Raw genomic sequence first — 26,145 nt, forward strand, 5'->3', positions numbered from 1 at the left:
CACTGGGTCCACATCCGCTCCATAAACCATTACACTTCAGTTTATTTACAGAGATCCAATTAACAAGACATCATCTCAAGGTTCTTTCCAAAGTCAGCTTCCATCAGATCCTCCAGGTTGGTGAGAAAGTTTCCTCTCTAAGGAAACCCAGCAGGTTGCATCAAGTCTCTCCAAGCAGCATTCACTCCTCCTGAAAGAGCGTAGAGCCACAGTGGACAGTCGTCTGCATTGTTGATGGCTTTGCAGCAATCCCTCATACTGAGCATGCATGAAGCGACAGTGGAGAGGAAAACTCCCCTTTAACAGGGAGGAGAACCTCCAGCAGAACCAGAACCAGGCTCAGTGTGAACGCTCATCTGCCTCCACCCACTGGGGCTTAGAGAAGACAGAGCAGAGACACAGAAAGCTCAGAAGCTCACATTGACCCAGGAGTACTTTCTATGTTAGAGAAGACAGAGCAGAGACACAGAAAGCACAGAAGCTCACATTGACCCAGGAGTACTTTCTATGTTAGAGAAGACAGAGCAGAGACACAGAAAGCACAGAAGCTCACATTGACCCAGGAGTACTTTCTATGTTAGAGAAGACAGAGCAGAGACACAGAAAGCTCAGAAGCTCACATTGACCAGGAGTACTTTCTATGTTAGAGAAGACAGAGCAGAGACACAGAAAGCTCAGAAGCTCACATTGACCCAGGAGTACTTTCTATGGTAGATGGTAATAGAGGATGATCTGCCTCCCCTGATGATGTCACAGCTAACAGAACGCCAGACCAGGTGTACCTTCTATGAAGAGAAAAATAACAGAGAACAAAAAGTTAAAAGCTGAAATAACAACAAACAATGCAGACTGGAGAGCAGTAGGAGAACTCAGCAGAGAGAGAGAAATAGACCCTGATGTCCTCCAGCAGCCTAAGCCTATAGCAGCATAACTCTAGAGGTAGCTCAGGGTAACATGAGCCACTCTGACTAGAAGCTTTGTCACAAAGGAAAGTTTTAAGATTAGTCTTAAAAGTAGACGGGGTGTCTGCCTCACGGACCAAAACTGGGAGTTGGTTCCACAGGAGAGGAGCCTGATAGCTAAAGGATCTGCCTCCCATTTTACTTTTAGAGACTCTAGGAACCACCAGCAGACCTGCAGTCTGAGAGCGAAGTGCTCTGTTAGGAACATACGGGGTAATCAGAGCTCTGATATATGATGGAGCTTGATTATTAAGGGCTTTATACGCTAGAAGGAGAATTTTAAATTCTATTCTTGATTTAACAGGAAGCCAATGAAGGGAAGCTAAAATTGGAGAAATATGATCCCTCTTGTTGATTTTCATCAGAACTCTTGCTGCAGCATTTTGGATCAGCTGAAGGCTTTGAACTGCATTTTGTGGACTTCCTGATAGAAACGAGTCCATCAGTGACCTTTGAGATGCGGGACTGGGTTATATTTATGTTTATTTCAGCCCCTAAGGATCCAAAACAAGATTAGAAATCCTGTTCTACATTTCAGGTCTTTACTTACAAACTCTTCATAGGTATTCATGACTTCAAGACTAAAAGCAAAACTTTTTTTTCTGTTTAACTGAAGTTTTAATGTTAAAGAAAAATAACAAAATAAAACATCCTGTTGTCCCTCATATCTATGTTTTAGCAGATCTGCATTTAAAAACAGTCCCCCATAAATTCATAATCAGGTGGTGAGAGGAAAAAATCTAAATGATTCAGGTTCTGAGGAGAAATTATTTTTTAAAGTTTAATAATGTTAAAATCTGTGAAAATTATGAACTTTATGAATCCGTTCACTGCTAAAAACAGCTGAGCTCCCAGAAGAATCATTATAAATTCACAACAAACCAGGATTTCAGTCAAAGTCATGATTTTCACGTTTTTATCCCTCTTAATGTTTCCTTTAAAATAAAATGATTGAACTGTTGCCTAAATGACAACATTCTGATGGCACGTCTTAATGTTTATTACAAAAAGGATTATTGCAAGACATTTGTGTTCCTTCATTAATTATTACATGTGACATGTAAATGTGACACCTTTAGACATTATACTAGGAGAAAGTTTTAGAAGATCAGCATCTATCAAATCAACCAGACTTTTCCACATCCATAATATTGGGGACCAAAGTCTTACAAAATCAAAATATAACAACAAAAACACACATGGAGAGAAAAGGAGACATAAAAATAAAGTAGATGAAACAAAATGGACAAATCACGGTAGATAGAACCAGAGGTGCCACCACAGTTTTAGGTACTAAAACACTGCCTGAATGAAAAGTCTTGAGCTTTTGTTTTAAAAAGGCAAAGTTTAGCTGTGGATGGAAAATCTGGTGGAAGCTGATTCCTGAGCTGAGCTACGGCCAAATAAAAAACTCAAGTCACCCAAACGTTGGACTTTGTGGAACCGTGAGAACGGTGTTAAAAAGGCTTGACCTCAGTTAGAAGGTGTGGATGATAAAAGCTACGGCTAACTATAGAGGCCGTTTGATGGTCAAATTTTAGATTATTGGCAAATATGACCTCTAGGCTTGTCAGTCGCTGAAATTAGCAGTTAGGACTCTAAAGATCAAATAAAACTCATTCTGCTTTTAGTTCATTTAAAAACAAATAAAAATCTTGGGTTTGTCACTGTTTGATAGCCGAAATGCAGTCAAAGAGACAAGGTTGTGGATTTCTACATCCTGGCTTTAACTGTGAGTAAACCTGCATATCATCTGCATATTAGTGGAATATAGGGCTGGTCAATTTATCAATTTAATTGGTTAATTCGAATTTGCAACTCCTGAACATTGTACTTTTGGAAATATGTGCTCGCCATTGCACTTTCCTTGGCTTCCATGAAACTCTGCATTATATCCGTCCTGAAAGGGGAAATTGTTCTGGTTATATCATGCAATGTTGACTATATGTTTAGGAAAATATGTTGTCAAAATACTCCAAAGAGGAAACACTTTTATCATAAGATGAGGCAGTTTAATTTATTAATTTACAAATTTTTTAAGTTGGTGTGAAGTTACACAAATAAAGTGAAGCCTGTTCTTAGATGTGTAAAACAACTAGCACCAAACATTTTGTGTTATATTTTCTTTTTTTTTACAATAGTTGGGGCCTGACCTATTGTTTTATAAACAAAAGGGAAGAAAATCGATTAATCAGATTTGGTAAAAAAAAAAAAAAAATTGGGAGGCTTTGTTTTTAAGCCATATCACCCAGCCCTAGTGTAATACGTCCCGTTCTATGATAGATCCAAGCGGCAACATTTATAAGGTAAAAAGCAAAGGGCCTACCACGGAACCCTGTGGCACCTCACACAATAGAGGAGCAGTAGTGAAGGAGCCATTGAGCAGAACAACAAAGATTTTATCCGTCTGGTAAGAGGTGAACATGCCAACATCCTCCTGACAGAAATTTCAAATCAAACTTTATTTATAAAGCACCTTTCAACACAAGAGAATCTCAAAGTGCTTTACATAAAAGACTAAACCCGACCAGATTTAAAACAAACTAAACATATTGGACATGAATTAAGATGAAAATAAATAAAAATAATAAGTGTGTTCAAAGCAAATTAAAAGTCAACTAAAAGTCCTTGGATGCTGAGAAGTAGGGCTGGATGATAATTCAATAACAATATATATCGATCGATAGACGTATATCGATAATAGAAAAAAAGGATCAATAAAAAGTAACATAGAATAAAAGTTTTCCTTTTGCATTCCATCCATGTAGATTAATACAAAAGTAATTTAAATCCTCCCAACCAATCACAACGCAGACCCAGGAACCAAGCTCCGCCCCCTTCAAAGAGTTCATAGAGCACACGTTCTTTTTTTCTTTTTATAAAACTTGCAGTTTTGGTAAAACATTTGTAGAATAAAGTGTTTAGTTTGAATTGAGTGTTGAACTGAACTCTAAATATCCAGGGCTGCACTTAAAATAAATGTTTTGATTTGTTGATAATTATCGATATCGATCAATATGATTTCTATTTTATCGATATGCTTGTTTTTCTATATCGTCCACCACTACTGAGAAGCATTTAGAATCCAGGCTGGCAGCTGATTCCAGATCAGAATTGGTTTACTAGTTTCTTTATTACATCACCAGTTTGTTTTTCTCTTCTTGTTTTTTCTATTCTTCTTTCAGCATTTTCTATATTTTGGTACATATGCAGAAATATATTTTTATAGAGGTGAACTGAATGATTAAGTCAGTTTAGTTTTGCTCCCTGAAGTCATATCTGACTTTTCCAAACCAAACTGTTTGTTTTCATGTGTTTTTCCTTTTGGTTCAAATTAAAAGTTTAATATTAACAATGATATGAAATTATTTTTTACAGTAATCCTTCATTACTTTAGTAGTGTCCCCTGCAATTAATTTTAATCTTAATATTATTTTATTTATTTTTTCCCCTATGTAATCTATTTTTAGCTCATGTGTAACAATAATGATTTGATTTCCATTTTAAAAACTAAATATTTTATTAGGGAACATTATTGAGAGGGTGGAAATGAGCGGTTGGGCTGCAGCTGAATGTGGTTTTGTCCAGGAAGAGGAAGACGGCGTGCGTGTGTGTGGATGGGGGGGCAGATGGACGGTGTTGGTGGGTTGCCAGAGCAGGAACTGTGAGCTTTGTTTTGGGAATTTTAGAGGAAAAAGGCGGGGAGGGAAGTCGGAGTGGGCGTCAGTGGAGCGGCTACATCCTTTTTCCTTTTTCCCAGTGCACCACCTCATTCACCTTTTTCCTCCTCCCGCTTTAACCTGACCCTTCCCTCTGTCCCGCTCATGAAAAGATATTACTGTTGCTGGATTCTTGCTCATAAGGCTGGAGGTTTTCCTCACTTTTACATACAAATTTATTTCCAGTTCAGTTTAATAGGATTTCTGTTGATATATTGATGAAAAGCAGGTTAGACCTTCCTTTCATTGGTTGTGACAGTCTACCTCTTCTTAAATGTGTGGAGTGTCCACTTTTACCTTGTAATTTATTAAAGCTTAAATTGGACTGATTTACATCTCTGAATGATAAACTAATATACATTGACTCCACCGGCCCAAACGGAGCAGTCCTCCAGTTGAGAACCATGACCTCAGAGGTTGAGGAGCTGACTCTCATCTCGTCTACTTCATCCTCAGCTATGAAGCTATGCATCGTGCTCTGGAGGTCTTTGCGGAAGACACCAACAGGACATCATTAGCCATAAAGAACAGAGACAAGCTTGATGTTCTCAAACACACTCCTCTCCAGGCCTACGCCTCTTAAATCCCATCCATGAACACCGCAGACAGCCCTGGTGGAGTCCTACACCTACAGAGTGCAAACACAGCTATTGGTCTGATTGTGACATACTGACACAGCACCTTGCAAAAACACCTGTTTTAAGCCTGCCCAGATCCACAAAACACACACAAAACACTCAACTAAATGCCCTGTAGCCCCTCAGTATTTACCCTGAACGTAAGGAACTGGTCCACAGTTCCACCCCCAGATGGACCGCATGCTGCTCCTGCTGAATATGTTGGAGCTTTCTTTCCAATGCCGTCGAGGAGTGAGATCCCTAGATGGCACACTCTCCAGTCCACTTGCATAGAAATTGGATCCAGCACCCGCTCGGTGTGCCATACCACAGGTGTCCCATTAAAGAGGCCTGTCTACTATGAGAGTCATGACATCCAAAGATTTACGCTTATAGGGAATCTTGTCCACTCTATGCACCGTGCCACTGGGGAACCTTTTGGCTACCTCAGCCACCTCTGGTGTGGTAATGGACCCTCCGTCCTCCAGGACCTCAGGCTTTCCCTTCTCCACGGAAGACTTAGTTTACTTTTTTAATCTTCCCTGACTGGTTAATCACTGAACTTATCCGGGCTTGGCCACACTGCAGCGCACCGGCTTACCACTGAGGTACCCCTAGGCTCGGTACTGGGACCGCTTCTCTTTACAATATACACCACCATGCTGGGCCAAATCCTCTGTTCCCATGGTTTTCTCTTACCACGACTATGCTGACGTTACCCTGCACCATCAGTTATTTTCACTGATGACCACAAAATGTCTACGAGATGCACAAATCTCGTAGTGTTTTTCTGACACATCCTGATGGACGATAGTCCACCATCTCCAGCTAAACCTCCGTTAAACTGAACTGCTTGTCTTCCAGTCCAAACTGACCTTACGCCACAATATTGGCATCCAAACTAAGTCCTCTCTCTTGTTCCATCAAAAGTAGGCAATAACCTGGGCATCATGTTTGATGTCCTGCTGACCATTAAACATCATGCTTCCTCCGTCATTCCATCATGCTGCTTTACAGTAAAAGATCAGGACGTACTTTACTCAACCCAAAGGGTTATGTCACTACGCCGCCTCTTCCATCGCCAAGGGATTGTCAGCTATCTGTGTGGTAACTTCACCACTGGGGAACGATGCATGGCCTACCGAGCGATAGCTGAACTGGGACATTCCTTTCTATCTTCAGGAAACTCTTAGAGGACCCAACTCTTCTGCTACCCTGCACTTCCTGCTGTGTTCTAAACCCATACTCCTGAAATTGGCTCCATCCAAATTCCCTTAATTACAGCTCCTTGACCATTCATGGGGCCAACAGGGAAAAACTAACTGCTGAACGATGCTACATACTAAGCTAATGTTAAATCACTAATCAAATGCTACATGCTAAGCTATTGCTACAGGCTAACGCTAATACACTGCTGTTTGAGAACAACGTAAAAAAGTTGAATACCCTTAATTATAGCTCCTAGCTTCTGCTCCTTAACCTTTCACAGGGTCTACAGTCAGAACTCTATCGTGAGAAGCAAAGGAGCTTCAGACTGCTGTGCAGTTTTTGACTCCGACGTCATTATGTGACGGAAACACACATTGTAGCGTCCCCGGCTAATAGATGGTCGGACTCTTTAACTGATGGTTCATATCCCTTTATTCCAACGGTCAATGTAGGTATTACATGAACTCACTAAAAGAAATTAGAAAATAGAAATACAATTACGTTCCAATAAACAGTCTTTTAAACCTTATAAACAAATTACCGTGTGAGCTTAGCTAAAAATAGATCAGCACGATGCTAAATTACCGTGTTAGCTTAGCTAAAAATAGCTAAGCACGATGCTAACACTTGATACTGCAAACATACTTTACTTATTTAAAAACAAACATATAACTCAAAACCGGACACAATATAATACGAAATAAGATACAAACCTTGTGCCCTTTTAGCCAGGAGCTAATATCCTTAAATAACCGTTTAATACTTTAATATGTCGACCGTTTTCCTTTTAACTTTCTCTACAGCTCCGAAAAACCGGAAGTACTCCGATAACCCGGAAGTCCTGAGATCTCACGAAAGCCCTTCAAAATAAAACGCTTCGTTCAACCATAAAGGAATCTTAATCTAACCTCGTTATTTTACAACACAAATTACACAGGAAAAAGAACAACAAATTAGATTACATTAAAAGGTAATCTACACACGTGGATAATGCGAGTCAGATTCGGGCCTACAGCCTTCTGAAAATGAACTTCAAAGAGCGAGTTCTCTTCTCTGCGAACATTTTCGTTAATTTCCGTGAGGTGGGCTGTGCTGATACATCATGTTATGCAAAGGATTGTGGGATACCTTATGGCTGCTTAGTGCCGGTAAGGGCCATCGGGAGATTCCTTGGCTAAACTTGCCGTGCGAGGAAGCATTCAGGTTCCTTTTCCTACCTCCTTCCTCACTGACTGCACTATTCAGGCAGCTAGAGTCCTGACCCTATCAGGGTCTTCTAAAGGAGCCATGATTTTCCTTCTAAGTATCTTTTTGTCAACTTTCATATTAACAGCATTATTAAATCCTCTCCTATAAGTCGCGTTGGATAAAAGCATCTGCCTAATGTAGAAACATGACCAGTTTTTCCAGAAATATTTCCTAAAATGTGGACTTGTACTTCTGAAGCCACAGTGTTCTGGTGAAAGTGTCATTATAATTTTATCGTTCACCATTTGTAACCGCCGTCTAATCGGGTGCTGTAATTACTGGAGAAGACCTTTAAAAGCCTTCAGTTTCATTTCCTCTCCTCTGCCGTCAGTAAGAGTAGAAATAAATTGTTTCTGGTTCTGGACTTTCACCAATGACTTTTATCACTACCTGAAACTTTACAGCATTACAGACACTTTTTGGCTCATATATTAAAATCTGGTGTCAAACGAGCCTTAAAAATTTTAAAAACTCCAAAGCAGCGGATGTCTTTCAACAGTTTCACTTATGATTAACTCATCGTTGAGCATCTTCTCCATTTCTCCGTTTTTATCTAAGCCCTGGTAACCATAGCAACGTCACTGTTTATCGTTAAAGTGAAGCAGGCAGCTTTAAGAATTTAAAAGGCTTTTATTTTGCCGGGAAGCGGCTCGCACGATGACGCGCAGAGGTCGCTTTCTTTGTTCCTCAGATCTTTTTTCTGGTCCTGTTTGGACCTGACTTGCAGCCTGTTTGCCGTTCTTTGTTTACTGTTGTGCAGTCGGGCCTTTGAAGGCATAAACACGCCGTCCTCCCTGCGTGCACGCCCAGGTTTTTTTTCTGCCATCTACACACATGTGGACATTTTAAACTCATGCTCTTATTTCTCTTTTTTTTTTTAACGTCAGACACAGGGCTTGTGTGCGAGTGCGAGCCCCAAACATGAGTCATTTCCTTCCCCACATGCTGCTGTGAATCACTCCTTCCTCCAGGGAATACGGGCTGTCTCCTCCCCCTCGCTTTCCTCCCTCCTCCCTGCCCTTCCCCCCCGTCTTCTCATGCGAGGCCCTGGAAAGTGTCTGCAGCAGCGTTCAGCCGGGGCGGGATGGAAAAAGGAGTTTTTTTTTTTTTTTTTTTTTTTTTTTTTAAGATTGATGCCCCAGGGTCTGGATTCGGGTTGCTCAGCCTCTCCGGGGAATCTGCTGGGAAAACGAGCGCAGTTCTTAGTCCTTCATTCAGACATTCATAAATTCAACATTTGTTTGTCCATCTGTAGGCTCATACTGTGTTGTGGCTCTAGAAGGGAGGGTTGTGTTATCTTGAAAATACTTCTTTGTTCTTTTAGATTAATTGTTAAAGCAAAATGAAACGGCATCATGTGTTTTCCTCCCAAAGCACCAAACTCTCCTGAGATCTTTTGAAACGGTCTTCATCTCCAGACTTTCTGTACGTCTTTCAAAGTTTCTCTTTAGACTCTGGCTCCTTTTTACTTGAACCATTCCTCGTAGCTGGGATTCATTTACAAAGATAACGTTGATGTTCTAAAGTTTATTGGGAATTCATGATTGTTCTGAATAACAAGAGCAGCAGGTACAGATTTATTGCTCCAAGAAAGGTTAAAGATCTTGTGGACAGACCAAAATACCAGTCAGTATTTTTTAGGATATTCTTGGTTGTAATAAAACATTTTATGAGGAGTAAAATATAATAACAATGATTTAATTTGACATAAGTCTAAGAGAAACAAGGACACACAGTTCATGCTGAAAGCTTTGTCCAATCGGACGTGTTTCTAATTTCCTCGGTTTGAGTAATTTTGCTCCGCCGAGATGCAGACAGCTTCGTCAAAAATATAACAGACATTTGATTTATTCTAGTAAATGTCAAGTCTGTCATATGAATTAAATCTCAAGTGGAAAACAATAAAGCAAAATGTTGTCGCTATACAAGCACATTAGAAAGAAAACATATAATAAAAAGTTCATATAAAAAAAGAGTTCCAAGTTGAGAGTTAAAAGTTGACTACCTCACTTACTAGCCTAAATGTGCATTTATCAAGCTAATTTGTTGCTGGGTTTTAAATCTCAGCTGTAAGTCTTCAGCCCCAAACAGGGACATTTACATAAAACTGTGTGAACAGGTTCTTCATTCTGCTGCCTGATGCAACTCAACATTTCGTCGATGTTATTATAATAATGCTAACATCCGTTTTTAGTTTACTGACGGTTTTGTGTCTTATATCAGAAAAAAATAGATCTTATAGAACATAAATATAACAATGTATAACCAAGCATTAAATGACATCCTCCTTGATATATTATGATTCAAGCTGAAATACCTTGTAGCATGATCTAACTGAACATGCTAATGCTAAATGCTAACTTTAATTTCCATTTTTTTTATTCTACGTTCCATATTATATTGAGAACAAAGTTTTTAATTTTAGATCTTAAACACACAGAGTTGATATCATCTTCGGGTTTTTCCCTTCCATCTGTTTCCGTCTAACCCTATCTTCTGCATTATCTCACACCAGCTACCTCCATGTCCTCTTTAACTCCATCCATAGATCTCCTCTCTGGTCTTCCTCTAATCCTTTAAGCCTCCTGTCTAGCAGTTTCAGCCTCAGCTTCCTTCTTCTGATGCCCTCACTATCCCTCCTTTGTACATTTCCAAACCATCTCAGTGTGGCCCCTCTAGCTTTATCTCCAAAACATGTAACATGAGCTGTCCCTCTGATGTAGTCATTCCTGATCCTATCTGTCCTCGTCACTGGCAAAGAGTCAGTTGATATATAACTGCACATTGATCAACATAAACAACCCTAAGCTTATTACTTGGGTCCTTCTCTTTGTATTCAGCATTTATATCTCAGTCCTCAGTCTGAAATATGCTCACTGAGAAAGGCCGACCATGGAGAGCAATGCTGAGTTTGGAATCCAAAACGGCTACAGCGAATACATGATGCAGTAAAATTAGCATTTTTTATGGTTTGTATCACGTTAAATCAGGGGCACACACAGTGCTAATAACAATTTTTATTGGTGAACAAATGAAGATACATGGTTATTGACTTGTTTTGAAAATAGTTATCAGTACGTTGCGGTACTGATTGTTAATTCTCACTGGTTGCCTGACTTGCAGGAAAAACATGCTCCAGTTGAATGTGACTTCATTCTCAGATCCAAACTCTGACATTTGATGCAACTTGAATGCTGCATATTAGACTAAGAACCTGAGCTGATCATGCATGCCGAAGCTAACATTAGCATGCTATCCTCCTCTGTTCTTCTAAATCAGAAAAAAACAAAACTTTTTAATGAAGAAATGTGTAAACAGTTGGTATAAAACTGAGTGGTAAACAACATCCACAGCTAAATATAGTGATTTTTGTCAAACTAAAAAGGCATTTGAGTCATAGCTCCTTTAGCATGCTAAAACCAAGATTAGCATTCTAACGCTAACAAAATCATGCTAACCTCTGTTGCAATTTTTTGTTGTATTGACATTTTCTCTTACAAATCAGAAAGTAAATATTGATACATAAAAAAATTATTTTATAAATCAGATAATAAACATTTTACAGAACAAATATCTGCATAATACCTGAGTTTTTATAAAACTGAGCAGTAAATGGCATCCACAGTTAACTATTGTGCATGTGTCAGACAGAAATGCACCACAGTCTGAGGTGATTGAGAATGCTAAAACTAACCATAGCTTTACTTTACTTAATTTTTTTTTTACTTTATTTTTTTATTTAAAAGGGGACAGTGTACATTAATCAACATTAAAACAATGTAGTTTTAATGTTAGCTAAAAAATCCTAAAAAGTGCTAATTTTCATCGGTAGTCCCCCAGCCAGGTGTAAAAAAGGCTACCTTAAAAATAATCGCAAGTATAAAATCACAAGATAAAATTACAATGCCAATTACATAAAAAAACATTATGGTTAAGAAATAAAAAATAATTATAAATTATTTAAATAATGCTAACCTCTGTAGCTGTTTTTTTTAGTTTCATCTTATTGAAAATTTTGTTATCTTAATCAAAAAAGAGAAATATTATGGAACAAAAATATAACGTATCCACATCTTGAGATTACCGAGCTGACTGAGCAGATTGAAGTTAATGATTGCATGCTTACGTGTACCTCTACATTTTTGTTTCTTTTAAGAACTAAAATAACAATATTACCATTCATTATGAAGAAATTTAGAAAATATTGAGTATTTAGAAATTATAATGTCTGTACCATTTCTTCGATTAAACTCAAATCTTTATAACCTCTGCAAACAAAAACCTAAAAAGTTTTGAAGGCTCTGTAAAATTGTATCGATCAGAAGGTGAAATGAATATAATGTTAAAGTAGATTAATAGTTTAACTATTAAAATTTTTAATTTTTACCTTTTGTGGGTTTAGATTACAAAACGGTTGAAAGACAATGTTTTGTGGCTCTTATGTAATATTTTAATTTAATCTTTCATTTGCTAATGCAGTGAATGATGACTTGAATCTTCACGGTATGAATTAGTTATAGCGGCTGCGTCTCTTCAATGTTTCATCTCTTTGGTCTGCAGATGAAGACGGGTCCATTTGCTGAGCACTCCAACCAGCTGTGGAACATCAGTGCTGTTCCTTCTTGGTCCAAAGTCAACCAAGGCTTGATCAGGATGTACAAAGCAGAGGTAAAACTCATCATTTTCCCTCTTTCGCTTCCACTGATGAGCATTTAATGATTCATCAGGCTGACAAAAGGTTTGATGGGGAGCCGAAACAGCTTCTACCTCCAAAAATAAAAAGTTTTGTCTACAAAAGCAGTGCATTGCCATGGAACTCCACAGTTTCTGCGTGGCTGCTCAAATTTCTCAGAAATGTTTTGGCTGAAAAAGAGTTCAGCTTTGCAAAAAAAAGAAAAAAAAAAGGTTATTTTTGGTAGAATTGCTCAATCCTGAACAAGCGGTGTTCTAAGCCTAACATCATGGCTTCCAACTGTGATGGGGGAAAAAATGTGAAAAGAGTGCTTTACTTCAACATTTCTTCCAACTGCACATAAATTAGGACAAAAATCAGACATGGACGTTTATAAAATGTCGTTTGTATGCAAGTCTTTTAATAAGAGAAGTCATAATGAAGGTTTTTCCAGCAGATCATTATCAAGTCAGAGAGAGACAGTTTTGTAACACAGAAGAAAAAATCTTTTCTGAACAGATTTGACTTTTTTTTTTGTAAAAATAACTAATTATTCTTCCTCCATGTTGCTTGTTTTTACCCCTAAGTAAAACTGAGCAATGATTCAATGCGTGACCTGCGGAGAAGGTGCAGAACTGTTGCTGTTTAGTAGTTTTCTATTAATCTCGACTGAGGCATTTAATCATTAGTCTATTGAAACCAGCTAGTTTTTGTTGTTAACGTTTAAAGACAATAAGTCCACTTTTTCTAAAGATCCTATTTGAAAGCGTGTATTTTCAATTTATCCTTTTTTCAATTAAAGTTTTTTCTTCAACCACCACCTTAAAAAAGTTCAAACATTGTTTAAAACTGGTGTGTGTAGTTGTGTGATTTTTATGATTACCTGGGTCCACCTATAGGTGGCACTATAACCAGGGTCAGTGCACTTTGGCTTATAACTTTTTACATCCCCTCCTTTGGGCCACACCTATTACTTAATTAAAATTTTGTGAATGCTTGTTTTGGAGTCTTCTTCGATAATTCAAACCCTGTTAGCATAAAACTTTGCACCATATATTTACCTTTGGAGCTTTGCAAGGCCTTTGTTGGGCAGTAGTATAAAGCCTGATTACTGCACATTACTCCAGACTTTTTGAATTGAGAAAGCTTCCTGAATAGGAAACGTCTTCAAACTACGGAAAACAAGTCCAGTTGCTTTGTTTTTTACTCTTTTTGGGATGACTTTGCAGGATTTGTACAAAAACAAATTGGTTGGCAGAGAAAAGGCTTTTTGGTTCAACTCATGAAATTATGCTAATATGAATATCTACTGCCCAGGTAGATGAATATCTTAAAGAGAAACCCAGTTTCAATAGAGTACTTTGGTAAATCTTATTTACATATAATTCTTCAAATAAAATTATAGAGCCAATAAAGCCTTTTAATACTTTTTTGAGTATTGTTGTGTGTGAAATCAAATATTTAGAAAGATTATTTCCTAATAGTCTTTATTCTAAACATACATGACCTGATTAAGATGTTGCTGGTTAGTTTTCTGACATCCACTTTTTTTGTGAAATTCTTATTTTTCTTTCACTGGGATACAAACAGATCAGCTTAGTGTGTCTCATTCACAAAAACGAGCAGAAATGAAGGTAAACGTGTTTACGCGACTTCTTGTCCGGCCGCTGAGGCGCTTTCGGCTTTTACTGCTTGAGCAACGGAGGTCCTGAAAGGAGCCGGAGAACAGGATCCCTTTGAGTGAAGCAGCCAGACGGGCCGAGGCGAGAGGCAGGAAGGGGTTAAAGCAGGAACGGTGTGTGTGTGTGTGTGTGTGTGTGTGTGTGGGCGGATGGGGGTGGGATGGGGGGGATGTCTAAGCCCGTTCTCCCCGCCTGCATGCCCACATCCTGTGTTTTCCAGAGCAGCCTGCGAGTCTTCCCAAAGAGCTGAGGGGCCAAGCTGTCTGCCGTTCCCTTCCCCCTCCCCGTTGCCTTCATTAAATCCTCCCTCCCTCTGTCCCGACCTTCCTCTCAGCCTGAAGCAACCATCAGCAGACTCGCATTCCTCGCTCCCTTTCCCTGGCCCCACACAAGGTTTCAGACCGAGCTGAAGACCAAAGCTCCCAGTCCAACCGGAGTTCAGTCCTGATGCAGGAACAGAGCAAGAAGAACTTTATTATCCGCTAATTTCAGCAGGATTTACTACAAGTTAGGAAAAAATACTGCTCGTGCTCCTCCTGTTGTTTATAAATCACATAATCTGAGTCCGAACGTCGCTCTGTGTGTTTAGGAAACGCCACATTTTAACAGCAAAGAGTCTTCTTGTATTTAGACCCAAACATACTCTGATTTCTTCCTCCATCCATTTGTCTAATAAACATTAAAGGATAACGTCATAAAAATGTACCAAAGAGTTAATTCACAAAACTGAACATCTAGTCTGATTGAACGGGACGACCATTGGCTACGGTTGGCTCGGTGGACGAGGCGCTTAATGGCTTACTCTGAGGTTAACGAGCTAAGAAAATACATTTTAATCAAATGTTTAAAACACATATAAATAATTGCTATTTTATCAAGTTTTCATACTTTAAATCAAAAGTATGCTACAACCACGTTGGAGGCTAAAAACCTAAACTTTAACACTTTAAACATTTCTTTCTGTCAGTTTTAGTTTGTTTGATCTCGTTTATTCATGTTTACCCGTATGATCAACTCTAATTACTGAGCCCATTGCAGAAAATAATTAAATCTTACTGGTGGCCAAGATAAGCGGAGCTTTTAGCTAGGCTAATATGTAGCCTGAAGTAAATGGCGACAGTAAAGACCAAGACACAGCAAACCAAACTTCATCAAATGAAGTCGTAGAAATTAGATCTGGTTGAAGGGAATGTTGCCCTGCAAGGTAAATTTATCTGTGTAGTACATTTCAGTACAAAGACAACGCAAAGTGCTTTACATGATTAAAATATAGGAGAATAAAAAAAGCATAAAAGTGTGAATAAATTTAGAAAAAATGGAACTAAAAGCAAATATTAAAATCAGTTGGTCTACTAACTTGATCTATTGATGTTTCAGTAAAACAGTTTAACTAGAACAGTTGAAATCCTGAACAAATGTGTTTTTATCTTGATTTAAAGGAACTCAGGCTTTCAGCACTTTTCCAGTTTTCTGGGAGTTTGTTCCAGATCAGTGGAGCATAGGAACTAAATGCTGCTTCTCCATGTCTGGTTCTGGTTCTGGTTCTGGTTCTGCAGAGCAGGCTGGAGCCAGAAGACCTGAGTGGTCTGGAGGGTTGATGCCCTGATAACAAGTCTGTGATGGATTTAGGTGCTAATTCAGGGATTTATAGACTAACAGAAGGATTTTAAAGTCTATTCTCTGAGAACCAGGGAACCATGGAAGGACTTCAGAACCGGGTCCATGTTCTCTACGTTCTTAGTCTTAGTGAGGACTTCAGAACCGGGTCCATGTTCTCTACGTTCTTAGTCTTAGTGAGGACTTCAGAACCGGGTCCATGTTCTCTACCTTCTTAGTCTTAGTGAGGACTTCAGAACCGGGTCCATGTTCTCTACGTTCTTAGTCTTAGTGAGGACTTCAGAACCGGGTCCATGTTCTCTACGTTCTTAGTCTTAGTGAGGACTTCAGAACTGGGTCCATGTTCTCTACGTTCTTAGTCTTAGTGGAAGGACTTCAGAACCGGGTCCATGTTCTCTACGTTCTTAGTCTTAGTGAGGACTTCAGAACTGGGTCCATGTTCTCTACGTTCTTAGTCTTAGTGGAAGGACTTCAGAACCGGGTCCATGTTCCATTCAGAACATGGACCGGTGTGCTAGAAATTAAGCATGGTATGACCATATTTCTATAACTTTAGCTGTGTGTACATTTTTTGCCTTTGTAATTTATATTTAGCAATCTAATGAACTCGAAGGAATTAATCTGCATCACAGAATAACACAATTTTGCACGTTCCGCTTCCAAGTTAGTTTAGCTATTAGCGACGTTATACGCTAAGCTATCAAGGAGTTTGAAGCTGGAAAAATTAATATATAATTTCAGCTGTGTTGTAACTAGCAACCGTATCAGTCACTGTTGGTACATGTCCCTTAAAGTCATTTGGAAAGTAAAGCTTGAGTAAACTGCTGATATGAACCTCTATTTAATTTTAGATCTTATTTTTTTAAATAGCTAATTCAGATAAAAATATGTTGGATGCTAAAAGCTAAAATGAGCAATGACCTGTACTTTTTGTAAATCTAGGGTTTCCTTCAGAAAATGGGCTAATCCTGGCAGTAGATGTGCATCGAGCTAATAACAGCTAGCGCGTTAGCTATTTTGACCGGGAGGTTTTCTCCCAGAACTTTACTCACCGTTTTATGATATAGGGGAGGAGCAAAGCCAGGCTTGTAATACACTGGGGGAAACCCTGCTAGCTTACTCTACCTTTTTCATTTACTCAGGTATGTTATTAATTTCATGACTGTGAGGATAAGCAATATAATTATAAAATCTTGCAGCAGCCAAGATAAGCTAAGCTGTTAGCTAGGCTAACAATAGGCCTAAAGCTAAATCAATTAAAAATAATATGCCATTGTCATTGACAACTGTATCAGCTTTTCTTTAAATAAGTTTTAGAAAGATGTGAAAATCTATTTATTTGGCTTTTTGTGCATGAGAGGCTAAAATATAAACATAAACCAGATTGATGCTTTTTGGTACATTTGTTTTCTTCTATTATTTTTACTTTCATACTCTTATTAAAAACAGTCAGGAGCAGATGTGAAAATCTTCTTAATACTTATTTTTTTGTTTGACTTAAATTGGGAAAAATTAAACAGTGACTAATTTAAGGGCAGTTTAAATAATATCTTAAATGATGGATGTTTATGAGAATAAACGCTCTTTTCTCTGGGGCGTTTTGCCTCTACAAACAGAACATTGATCAAGTATCGGTTCAGCCGGCGGGTCTCTGAGGCGTGCTTTTCCACCCAGTTCTGCCTGGATGATCATGACCTACAGTGTCACGGCACAGACAGACTGAGTGTTCCCCCAGCCGAGCCTCCCCACCCCCACAGCAGCCACCCAGCCCAGCAGACCCCCACTGCCGCTCCCCAATAAAAACGGCTCTGTGGCGGTCCACACAAAGAGTCTCTGCGCCGCAGACCGTCCAAACACGCTCAAAGGGAAAGAGCAGCAGCACCGGCCACAGGTCAGCGTTAACATGCTGGGCCGAAGGTCTCCTGTCTCGTTAGCGGGGCCCGATCCAGCCCATCGTTAGGTTCTCCTTTAAAGCACGCAGACTGTCCTTAAATCTTCTAAAATTATCTTGACCAACAGTTTTTAGGCCTTCTGGACGTATTTCTGAGTTTTTCTTTGAACTCTGGCAGCTTTTGTTTTTTGCCTTTGAACCATTTTGAGATAAATATTTACTTTTATGCAATATTACTCAGACCTATGGATCATCAGGAATAAAAAAAATTAATAAATTAGAACAAAAGAACCAATGTTGTTTCCACATCTAACAGCCTGCTAATTTTAAATGAAATGTTTCGGCTCTTTATTCTCCGCAGCCTTTCACAAACACAACTTTTAATTCGTTTCTATAGCAGATGTTTAACAGAACGATAATTTATCTCTCATGTCTTTAATGGATTTTTAATTTTTTATACAAAGTAAATCTCTGAGCAAATCCTGCAGATTAGCTGTGGACAGTTTTAAGGCCTGACACTTTTATCCTCCGTGTGTTTGTTTTTATTACATTTTTATTATGGCTGCATAATAGATCTCAAATGTATCACCATATTAGTATAACATATTAATATTAATCTAGCTAAGACTTGCAATCTTTACAGTTTTATTATTCATTTGCATACCAATAAGATATTCAGTCAGTTGGAGTCGCAGTGCAGCAGCGCTTATGGGGCAGATGCTAGTCGGCAAAATGTTAAAGTAAGTCGCAAAGTAAACTGAAAACCTTCTAATGAAAGAATGGAGTCAGCAAAACGTTGATTTATCGTAGCTGATATTGTTTCTTTAAGAAGAAAATTTGTGCTTTTCTGTTGTGGTGAAGCTATAATATTGTTTAGGAGACGTTTAGTTCCAGGTTCTGAAAGGAGACTTACTAAGTTATATTTAGAACGTTCTTTTGCACAACACAGAGGAAGGTTCTTGTTCTTCATGAATATTTTCACCAAATAAAGCAAAAAAAAAACCTTTGAAGTTTAAACATCTCAGCTTTTTGAGGCCAGGATGTCTCTGATCCTGTTGGACTCGCCTTCACTGATGCGACTTTAGACTTTGGTGCTGCTTGGACCGACCGTCACACCGTGGATCACGGTGGTCAGACGGATCAGTACTCCAGATGAAGTACTGAAATGGAGCAAAGAGGAAGAGGAGTAGCCAGTGGTAAGCAGTCCCTGCAGCCAGGCCCTGTGATTGGAAGTGGTTGGATCATGGTATGGGCTTATATCTGGGCAAAGATCATTTCCACTTCTGTGACGGCAGCATTAGTGCAAAAAGGTCCTGCAGAGATTCTGCTGCCTTCCACACACCGTTTCCTTCCTGAGACCTCCACGCGTTTTTCAGCCTGACGATATAAACCACACTGCAGAGGCCTGAGTGAGGATGAAGGCGTACGGCGGCTGGACTGTTCCCTGCAGAGAGGGTTGAAGATTTGAACGGCTGGAAATGGGACGACCTAAAATGTTGTAACATGATTAAGTTTCACGTTTCAGAAACGAATCAGCCTCATATTCTGTCAGAAATCAGTCAGGGACAGGAATCATCTTCCTTTGCATGGAGGGATCTTGTATTTTCCCCAGGATTAGAACACGTAGCATAAATCAGGGATATTTACACTTCAGCTTGAAGTATATTTAAGTTTCCATTCATGCGTTTGGCTGATGCTTTTGTCCAGATTGATACGAAAACTAACAATAAGCCAGGCCGAAGGACACCAACCAGTCTGGGTTTGTCCGACGTGTCGGTGTAGAAACAAGAGGAGAAAAACAAGGCTCTCCAGTTTATAGCCCCGTTTTGCCTTTTATCACTTCCTACTTGCATGTTATTAAAAAAAAACATTGCAAATACATTAACTTAAACCATCCCATGTAAATCTAAAGCTCACATAATTTTAATTTGTGTATATATATGTTTAGAAACCTTTAGATTACGTCTCGGTTTAATTTATTTTGGTTTGACTGAATCTGAAAAAGTTTTTAATGATTGAAGGTCGGAACAAAATGTCTCCCTGACGGGTCCAGAGTGACACACGGACGGTATGAATTTTTCTGACTGTTGATGAGACCCTTTCACACCTGAAAAGGTGGAACAAAATGACTAAAACTGCAAAGGTTTGAAATGAAAAAGGGACAAAATGACCAGCAGCCTAGTTTTACTCTACAAATGATTGCTTTTTAATTCACAATAGTGTCTAAACTGATAATTATCTAACATTTATTAAGCGTTTATTGGTCTCTCTGGAGCCCAAAATAAAGGAGTTTGTGGCCTAAACTAATATTTGTAAGTGAGCAAACTTTACTTATTTGCCACGTTTTAACATAGAAAAAAGAAAAACCAGCTAGAACTCGTCCCATCAGCTTTCATCACCAGAACCACAGTGATGGACCAGGAAGTCTGAAACAGAAAATGTTCTGGCTGGACGGCCACCGAGTTCACACCTTTATGGAGTCGGACTCTCGACTCCAGAGGGGTTTTTAGGTGCTGGGAGAAGGAATGGAAACGTTTTCTGTCTGACGCTGCAGCCTGGAATGCTGTGAGCTTCTCCCAGCATCATGTTCTCCATCCATGAGGAGCGCTTTGAGCTCCTGGTGATAAACCGTCTCCTCTCTCTGTTCTGCAGTGTTTGGAGAAGTTCCCTGTGATCCAGCATTTTAAATTCGGCAGCCTGCTCTCCATCCAGCCGGCGAGGCCTTGACGCTCCGTGACCGAAGGAACCAACCAAGATCTCCACAGCTCACCTTTTCCCTGCAGCCCTCCCAACAGTAGCTAATTCCAGCTGCGTCGTCTGACACATGCATTCCCTCATGAGCACGCATGCCGTTGTGAAAGTTTGCAGACATCCATAACTTTCCTGCTCAGCATGTCGTTGATGACCTCGGACCCTGGAGCATCTGCGGACTTTTGTCTTATTTATAGGAAAGGTTCAAATCTAAGTTTTATTTTTTATTATTTCTGAATGTGTGATCATGAATGCTGCAGTATTCTGATTTAATAACAGCTTCATTCATGCCGGGTGGCCGCTATTTATGAGACTGTTTAGAAAATCTTTTCATTGTCTTTTTTTTGTTTTGCTTCTAAGGCCAAAGGTTTAAATTTAGCTGAAATACCACCCAGCCTCCGTTCATTGGTTGAGAACCGACTGTAGGCTGATAATAGAACCATCAATGTAGAGTAGATACAAAACTGCTAGACTGACGAGGTTTAGATGGAGAATCTCTGCATGTAATTCCACTTTTTCTGTTTTCTCATCACTGTCTTAATAAAGCCCCACAAATAAAGTAAAAACAAATTATATCAGCAAAGTGTTGATAAATATTGTCATTAAAAGAATAAAACAAACATAGTTTTGTGTTTTCAGTTTCTGTTAAAGGTATACTATGCAACCGGGGTTGATTTTCCAGCGAGGCTCCCCCCAGAGGGTGAAAGTAAAAGTGCACTGTCGTAAAGATGCTCAGCTGTTCTGGTTTCTCCGTCAAGCCAGGCGCGGTTGTTTTGAGCTTAGCAGACAGGCGAACGCAACGAAAAGTCGAAAATCAGGTTGTTTTTTTTTTATCCAACATCAGGGTTTCCCGCAGCACTACCGCCTCGCCAACATTCAAAAAAAAAAAAAAAAATAATAGGAAAAAAAACTCGATATGCTTGCATGTTTATTTGACGTTAACACGCGGTTCTTTGTTGCTTTTGCGCGTGCATATAGTGAATGGCAAGGAAAAAACACATGGAGTTCTCGCCGTAAAGCAAAACCGACTCTCGCGGTCTAGCACGAGGGCTCCTGCAATTGAAAGTGCGGTATTTCCCCCACAGACCACCAGGGCGGCTGAGAAAACCTTTGTTCGACCTGAAATGACTCATTTAATCATCCAAAACGGTATGGAACACATTAATTAACTGAAAAATGTTGCATAGTATGACTTTAACACATCTACATGATGTTTGAATTACAATCTCTGCACATGACTGCTGCGTCAAAAAGTGAAAGTATTTCCCCGCCCCGCCACTAGGGGCGCTGTGTTCTTTGAAACTCGATATGTTGATGCAAAGAAAGACTCCCGGCGTAAAAAGGCGTTACTGCTGAGTTGTGCTGCGACAGCGGAGAACGCCACGTTTTAAAAACGTTGCACCCATAAGAACCCGTTTTTATGAGAAAAACGTGCCGTTAGGGTGTGCACGTGCTGCAGAACCCAAAAAAAAACATTTTCACCAAAAGACGTCTCATACACAAGGCCTTAGAAAGCACAAAGTTCCTAACCAACCCTGACCTCCAATCCATTATGGCTGCAGCAATAACCGTTAATTCAAAGTTTACATGGAACAATTCTCATAGCTTTCACTTAAAGCCAGACTCTAGATGTTCTTCCTTCAGAGATGGAGTGGTGAGGTTGAAGGCAATTTACGGCTACGCCTTCAGGATGCCAACGGATCGGCGTTGTTGGTCCATCTGAACCAGCAGAGCTGCTGACAATCACTGGTTCCCTGATAACAGCTTCACTGTGTGCCATAGATCTGTTCGGGCTGCGGCTGTCTGACTTTTTATTATCGATATATTGTAAGTTTATCCTCACAACTTCCACAGGAGATCAGATTAAATGTAGGAGCCAAGAGATGCTACGTACAACTAAAAACTCAGACCGGTTTGATGACATATGAGCAAAGACGAGTAACTTAAAGGAATTTCTTCTTCCATCTGACAAATTTAACAAATCATCTATATATATATCTATATATATATATGGGAACCAAATAGAATTTTTATTCCCATTAAACCTTCTTTACTCTCCTTTGGAACCACTGTGTCCTGACATTTTCAACCTCTGCACTGAATTCTGCTCCAATCAGCCTCTTTCTGCTCAGAGCGAGCCTGTTTTCGGTTTGCGTCCCTCAGCTTTATCTGAAACAGACTTCACTCTGCTGACCGAGAGATGAACCTACTGAGGCAGATGGAGTCTGAGATGAACAGGGGGAAAACTGTTGAATTTTGCATGAGAAGGTCTACTACAGTATTCTGTCATGTGGAGGAAGACCTCAGCGTAGATGCGGTTACCAAAAATAAACTCTACAACCTTTACGGGTCCCGGTTGCTTTTTAAACTGAGCGTTAGTCTTCACAGAAGAAGTGGAAATCCCCCTGACTTACAGGATGTTGAACTGCTGAGGGAGTGGAGCTGACGGCACCGACCCAATGTGACTGGGGGACTTTACACAAAGGTCCATTCAAAACCTCAGCTGTTTCATTCCAGATCAAACTTCTGCTGCAGAACCACCAAGCTGAGTGGAAGCTGGAGCGATCCTTTCTCAGATAAACTCCTTAAATGTGGTCCAGCTAGGAGAATTTTGACCTGGTGTTTGAATGTTTTTAATTATTTATCAGCCAATTTCTCATGATGCCCCAGTTACTGAAGATTTCTGGGGCTAAACTTTTAACCTTCATTTGAAGGAAAAAGTATTTCATCAAAAAAAAACAGTGAACTGTCTTATCGGTATCATCAAGGAACAGAGAAGATACCAACAGATGAAGCATGGAGACGTGTCCAGGGCAGGGAGACATGATTGTGTCTGTAAACCATAGTTTGCCTTTTTGTTTCTGTGGTGAATACCAAATTTTAGTTTTAATAAACATAAGCTTTACAATAAATTTTAAAATATTTTAGTGAAAGTAAAAGAAAACTGCAATATTTGACAGGCTCTTTAAACGAAAGTGTTAGGGTTAGTATTTAAAAACATGTTTTATTGTAAAGTATAACAAAAAGAACAAAAACTGAATTTGAATTCTCATTTTTAGCTAAATAATTAGGGCTCATGCTCAGCTAATGCTAACAGTAAAGTTTTAGATGTTTATCTTCGGCATAAAGCTAAAGTCTAATTTAGTCAAACATTAGCATATAGCTTTAGCTATCTGTTCAATTTCAGAACAATAATATAAAATCATTGTTTTGGTTTGAAACTATATTTGGTCTAAAATAAGTTAAGCTTAATCAAAATTTAGATAATTGTTCAAAATATACCTATACTTTAAAAAAATAGCAGAAATTTAGCTAGGTTTTGCTACTAGCATTTTAGGCTAGCCTGCTGTTCAAATTTAGCACATTAACTGATACATTTCATTAGAAATAACTGTTTTGTTTTAAAACATTTTGGCTAACAAGTTAAAATTACAACTAACTTAAAACACAAAATTTAACCAACTCTTTAGTTAGGGTTAAAGTTTAGCCAAAGTTTTAGCAAACAGTAAAAGGTTTTAGGTGTTGTTTTATCTTTAATTTAACAATTAGCTTTAGCTTCCTGTTAATTTGAAATTATGATTTATTTGATTAAAAACCTTTGGTAATTGTGGTACAAAAAAGAAGTAATTAACTTATTATGAACTAACATATCAACAGCATAACCTATAACTTAATCTTTATCCTAAGTTGAAATTTAGAAAGCGCTAATTGGGTTTTGCTAGCCTTAGCCTAGCTATTGGTCCAAAGTTAGCACAATATTTTGAATATTGATTTGGTCGTTTGTTAAGAAACTGTATTTTGGTGAAAATGTAAACACAACTAACTTAACTAACATAAAAAAACACCATCTAATATTTGAACATTATTTAGTTAAAAAGTAGAAACTAGTAGTTAAAATTTACCAAACCTTTACTCAACCAGATTAAATATGATTTGTTCAATAACCACGCAATAAAGCAAAGCAGATACATAAATCTAAACAAAATCTATTTTTTGTTTAGCTAGGTTTTGCTACTAGCATTTCGGGCTAGCCTGCTGTTCAAATTCAGCACATTAACTGATACATTTTATTAGAAATAACTGTTTTGTTTAAAAACATTTTAACCGACTCCTTAGTTAGGGTTAAAGTTTAGCCAAAGTTAGCAAACAGTAAAAGGTTTTAAGTGTTGTTTTATCTTTAATTTAACAATTAGCTTCCTGTTAATTTGAAATTATGATTTATTTGATTAAAAACTTTTGGTAATTGTGGTACAAAAAAAGAAGTAATTAACTTATTATGAACTAACATATCAACACCATAACCTGTAACTTAATCTTTATCCTAAGTTGAAATTTAGAAAGCGCTAATTGGGTTTTGCTAGCCTTAGCCTAGCTATTGGTCCAAATTTAGCACAATATTTTGAAGATTGATTTGGTCGTTTGTTAAGAAACTGTATTTTGGTGAAAATGTAAACACAACTAACTTAACTAACATAAAAAACACCATTTAATATTTGAACATTATTTAGTTAAAAAGTAGCAACTAGTAAATAGTTGAATTTTGCCAATCCTTTACACAACCAGATTAAATATGATTTGTTCAATAACCACGCAATAAAGCAAAGCAGATACATAAATCTAAACAAAATATATTTTCTGTTTGTTTATGCTTGTTTATGAAATCTTGTTTTGGTCCATGCTCTGATTATAAAAATATGGCCCATTTTGGCTGATCTCACTTGGACCAACCTGCCTGTCAAACCACCCTGAAGGAAAATGAGAAACTAATACTGGCATTATTAATAAAAGCCTCTCGTCTCTGTTGTATCCCTGGAAACAAAACCTAAACACTAACAGCAGCCAGGCATCCTCCACTCCTTCAGTTGTTCCTTTCAACGTGTTGCTCAACAGTGCGTGAGGCCTGTTCTGCTAATGTTCTGCTCCAAAAGCTGTGCTGGAGTGGCAGCATTGTTAGGAAACCCACAAGCTTTCTGGAGCGTCTCTCAGACCAATTTTCTATAATTCTGCCAGTTTTTCCCCAGAACCTCAGCAGGTAAATGCTGCCTGAAAGCCCAGAGTTGCTGTAGCCGGATAAATGTGAGCAGAGAGCCGACTTTTTGGGGCTCACTGGGAGGAATGATTGGAATGGGACAGCTGCGCCGACCCGTTTGGACATGTCTGCGCTTGAATCGCAGCTTTCCACGGAGGCAGATTCTGAAACGGGATGCAGCTGTAGATGAAGATGGCGAGGAGCGTTTTCCACGGATAAAACATACAATGGCAACAGATTAAACTTCATTTAATTATGTCCTAAAACATCTGAAGAGTCCAGAAAGTGGCTGGAGATTACAACCTCTCCAAAGTCCACATAGAGTTATAACTGCTCTTATGTTAAAAAATAAATGTACAATAAAACTGAAGAAAGATATTAGAATTTTTTTTTTTAAATAGTGAATAATCTGCAATTTTCATGGTCTCTGTTTGCAGGGTTAAACCAAAGCAGACTGAGATATGGCAGCTCAAACATGTTTGATCATAGAATAGAATAGAATAGAATAGAAATCTCCTTTATTGTCCCCCAAATTCAGGTTTAATAGCAGCAAAGTGAAAGGCAGATGGAAGCATGCCAATTCACACAAAGGTAAAAAAATAAAATAAATAAGAATCATAGACTAAGAGCAAATTTACAACAAAGAAAGTCATACTGTACAGTTAAATAAAATAGTGTACTCTTAATTAAAGAAATGTGCAACTAAATAGGCAGATTTAATGTTTATAAAGTCTAACAGCTGCTGGGA

At 38.6% G+C, this 26,145-nt stretch overlaps 1 protein-coding gene across 1 annotated transcript in view; it reads left to right on the forward strand.

Moving 5' to 3' along the window:
• The window catches only part of ptpa (protein phosphatase 2 phosphatase activator), a 31,195-nt gene extending 10,209 nt beyond the window's left edge, over nt 1-20,986 (forward strand). Inside the window, exons 9-10 of the mRNA XM_012853533.3 lie at nt 12,316-12,423; nt 20,270-20,986. Of these exons, the coding sequence (XP_012708987.1) occupies nt 12,316-12,423; nt 20,270-20,344 (183 nt within the window). The 3' untranslated portion in view covers nt 20,345-20,986. The remainder of the gene's footprint in view (nt 1-12,315; nt 12,424-20,269) is intronic.
• The last annotated feature ends 5,159 nt before the right edge of the window (nt 20,987-26,145 follow it).

Source organism: Fundulus heteroclitus, chromosome 8, assembly GCF_011125445.2.
Source record: "Fundulus heteroclitus isolate FHET01 chromosome 8, MU-UCD_Fhet_4.1, whole genome shotgun sequence".
Classification (NCBI taxonomy): Eukaryota; Metazoa; Chordata; class Actinopteri; order Cyprinodontiformes; family Fundulidae; genus Fundulus; species Fundulus heteroclitus.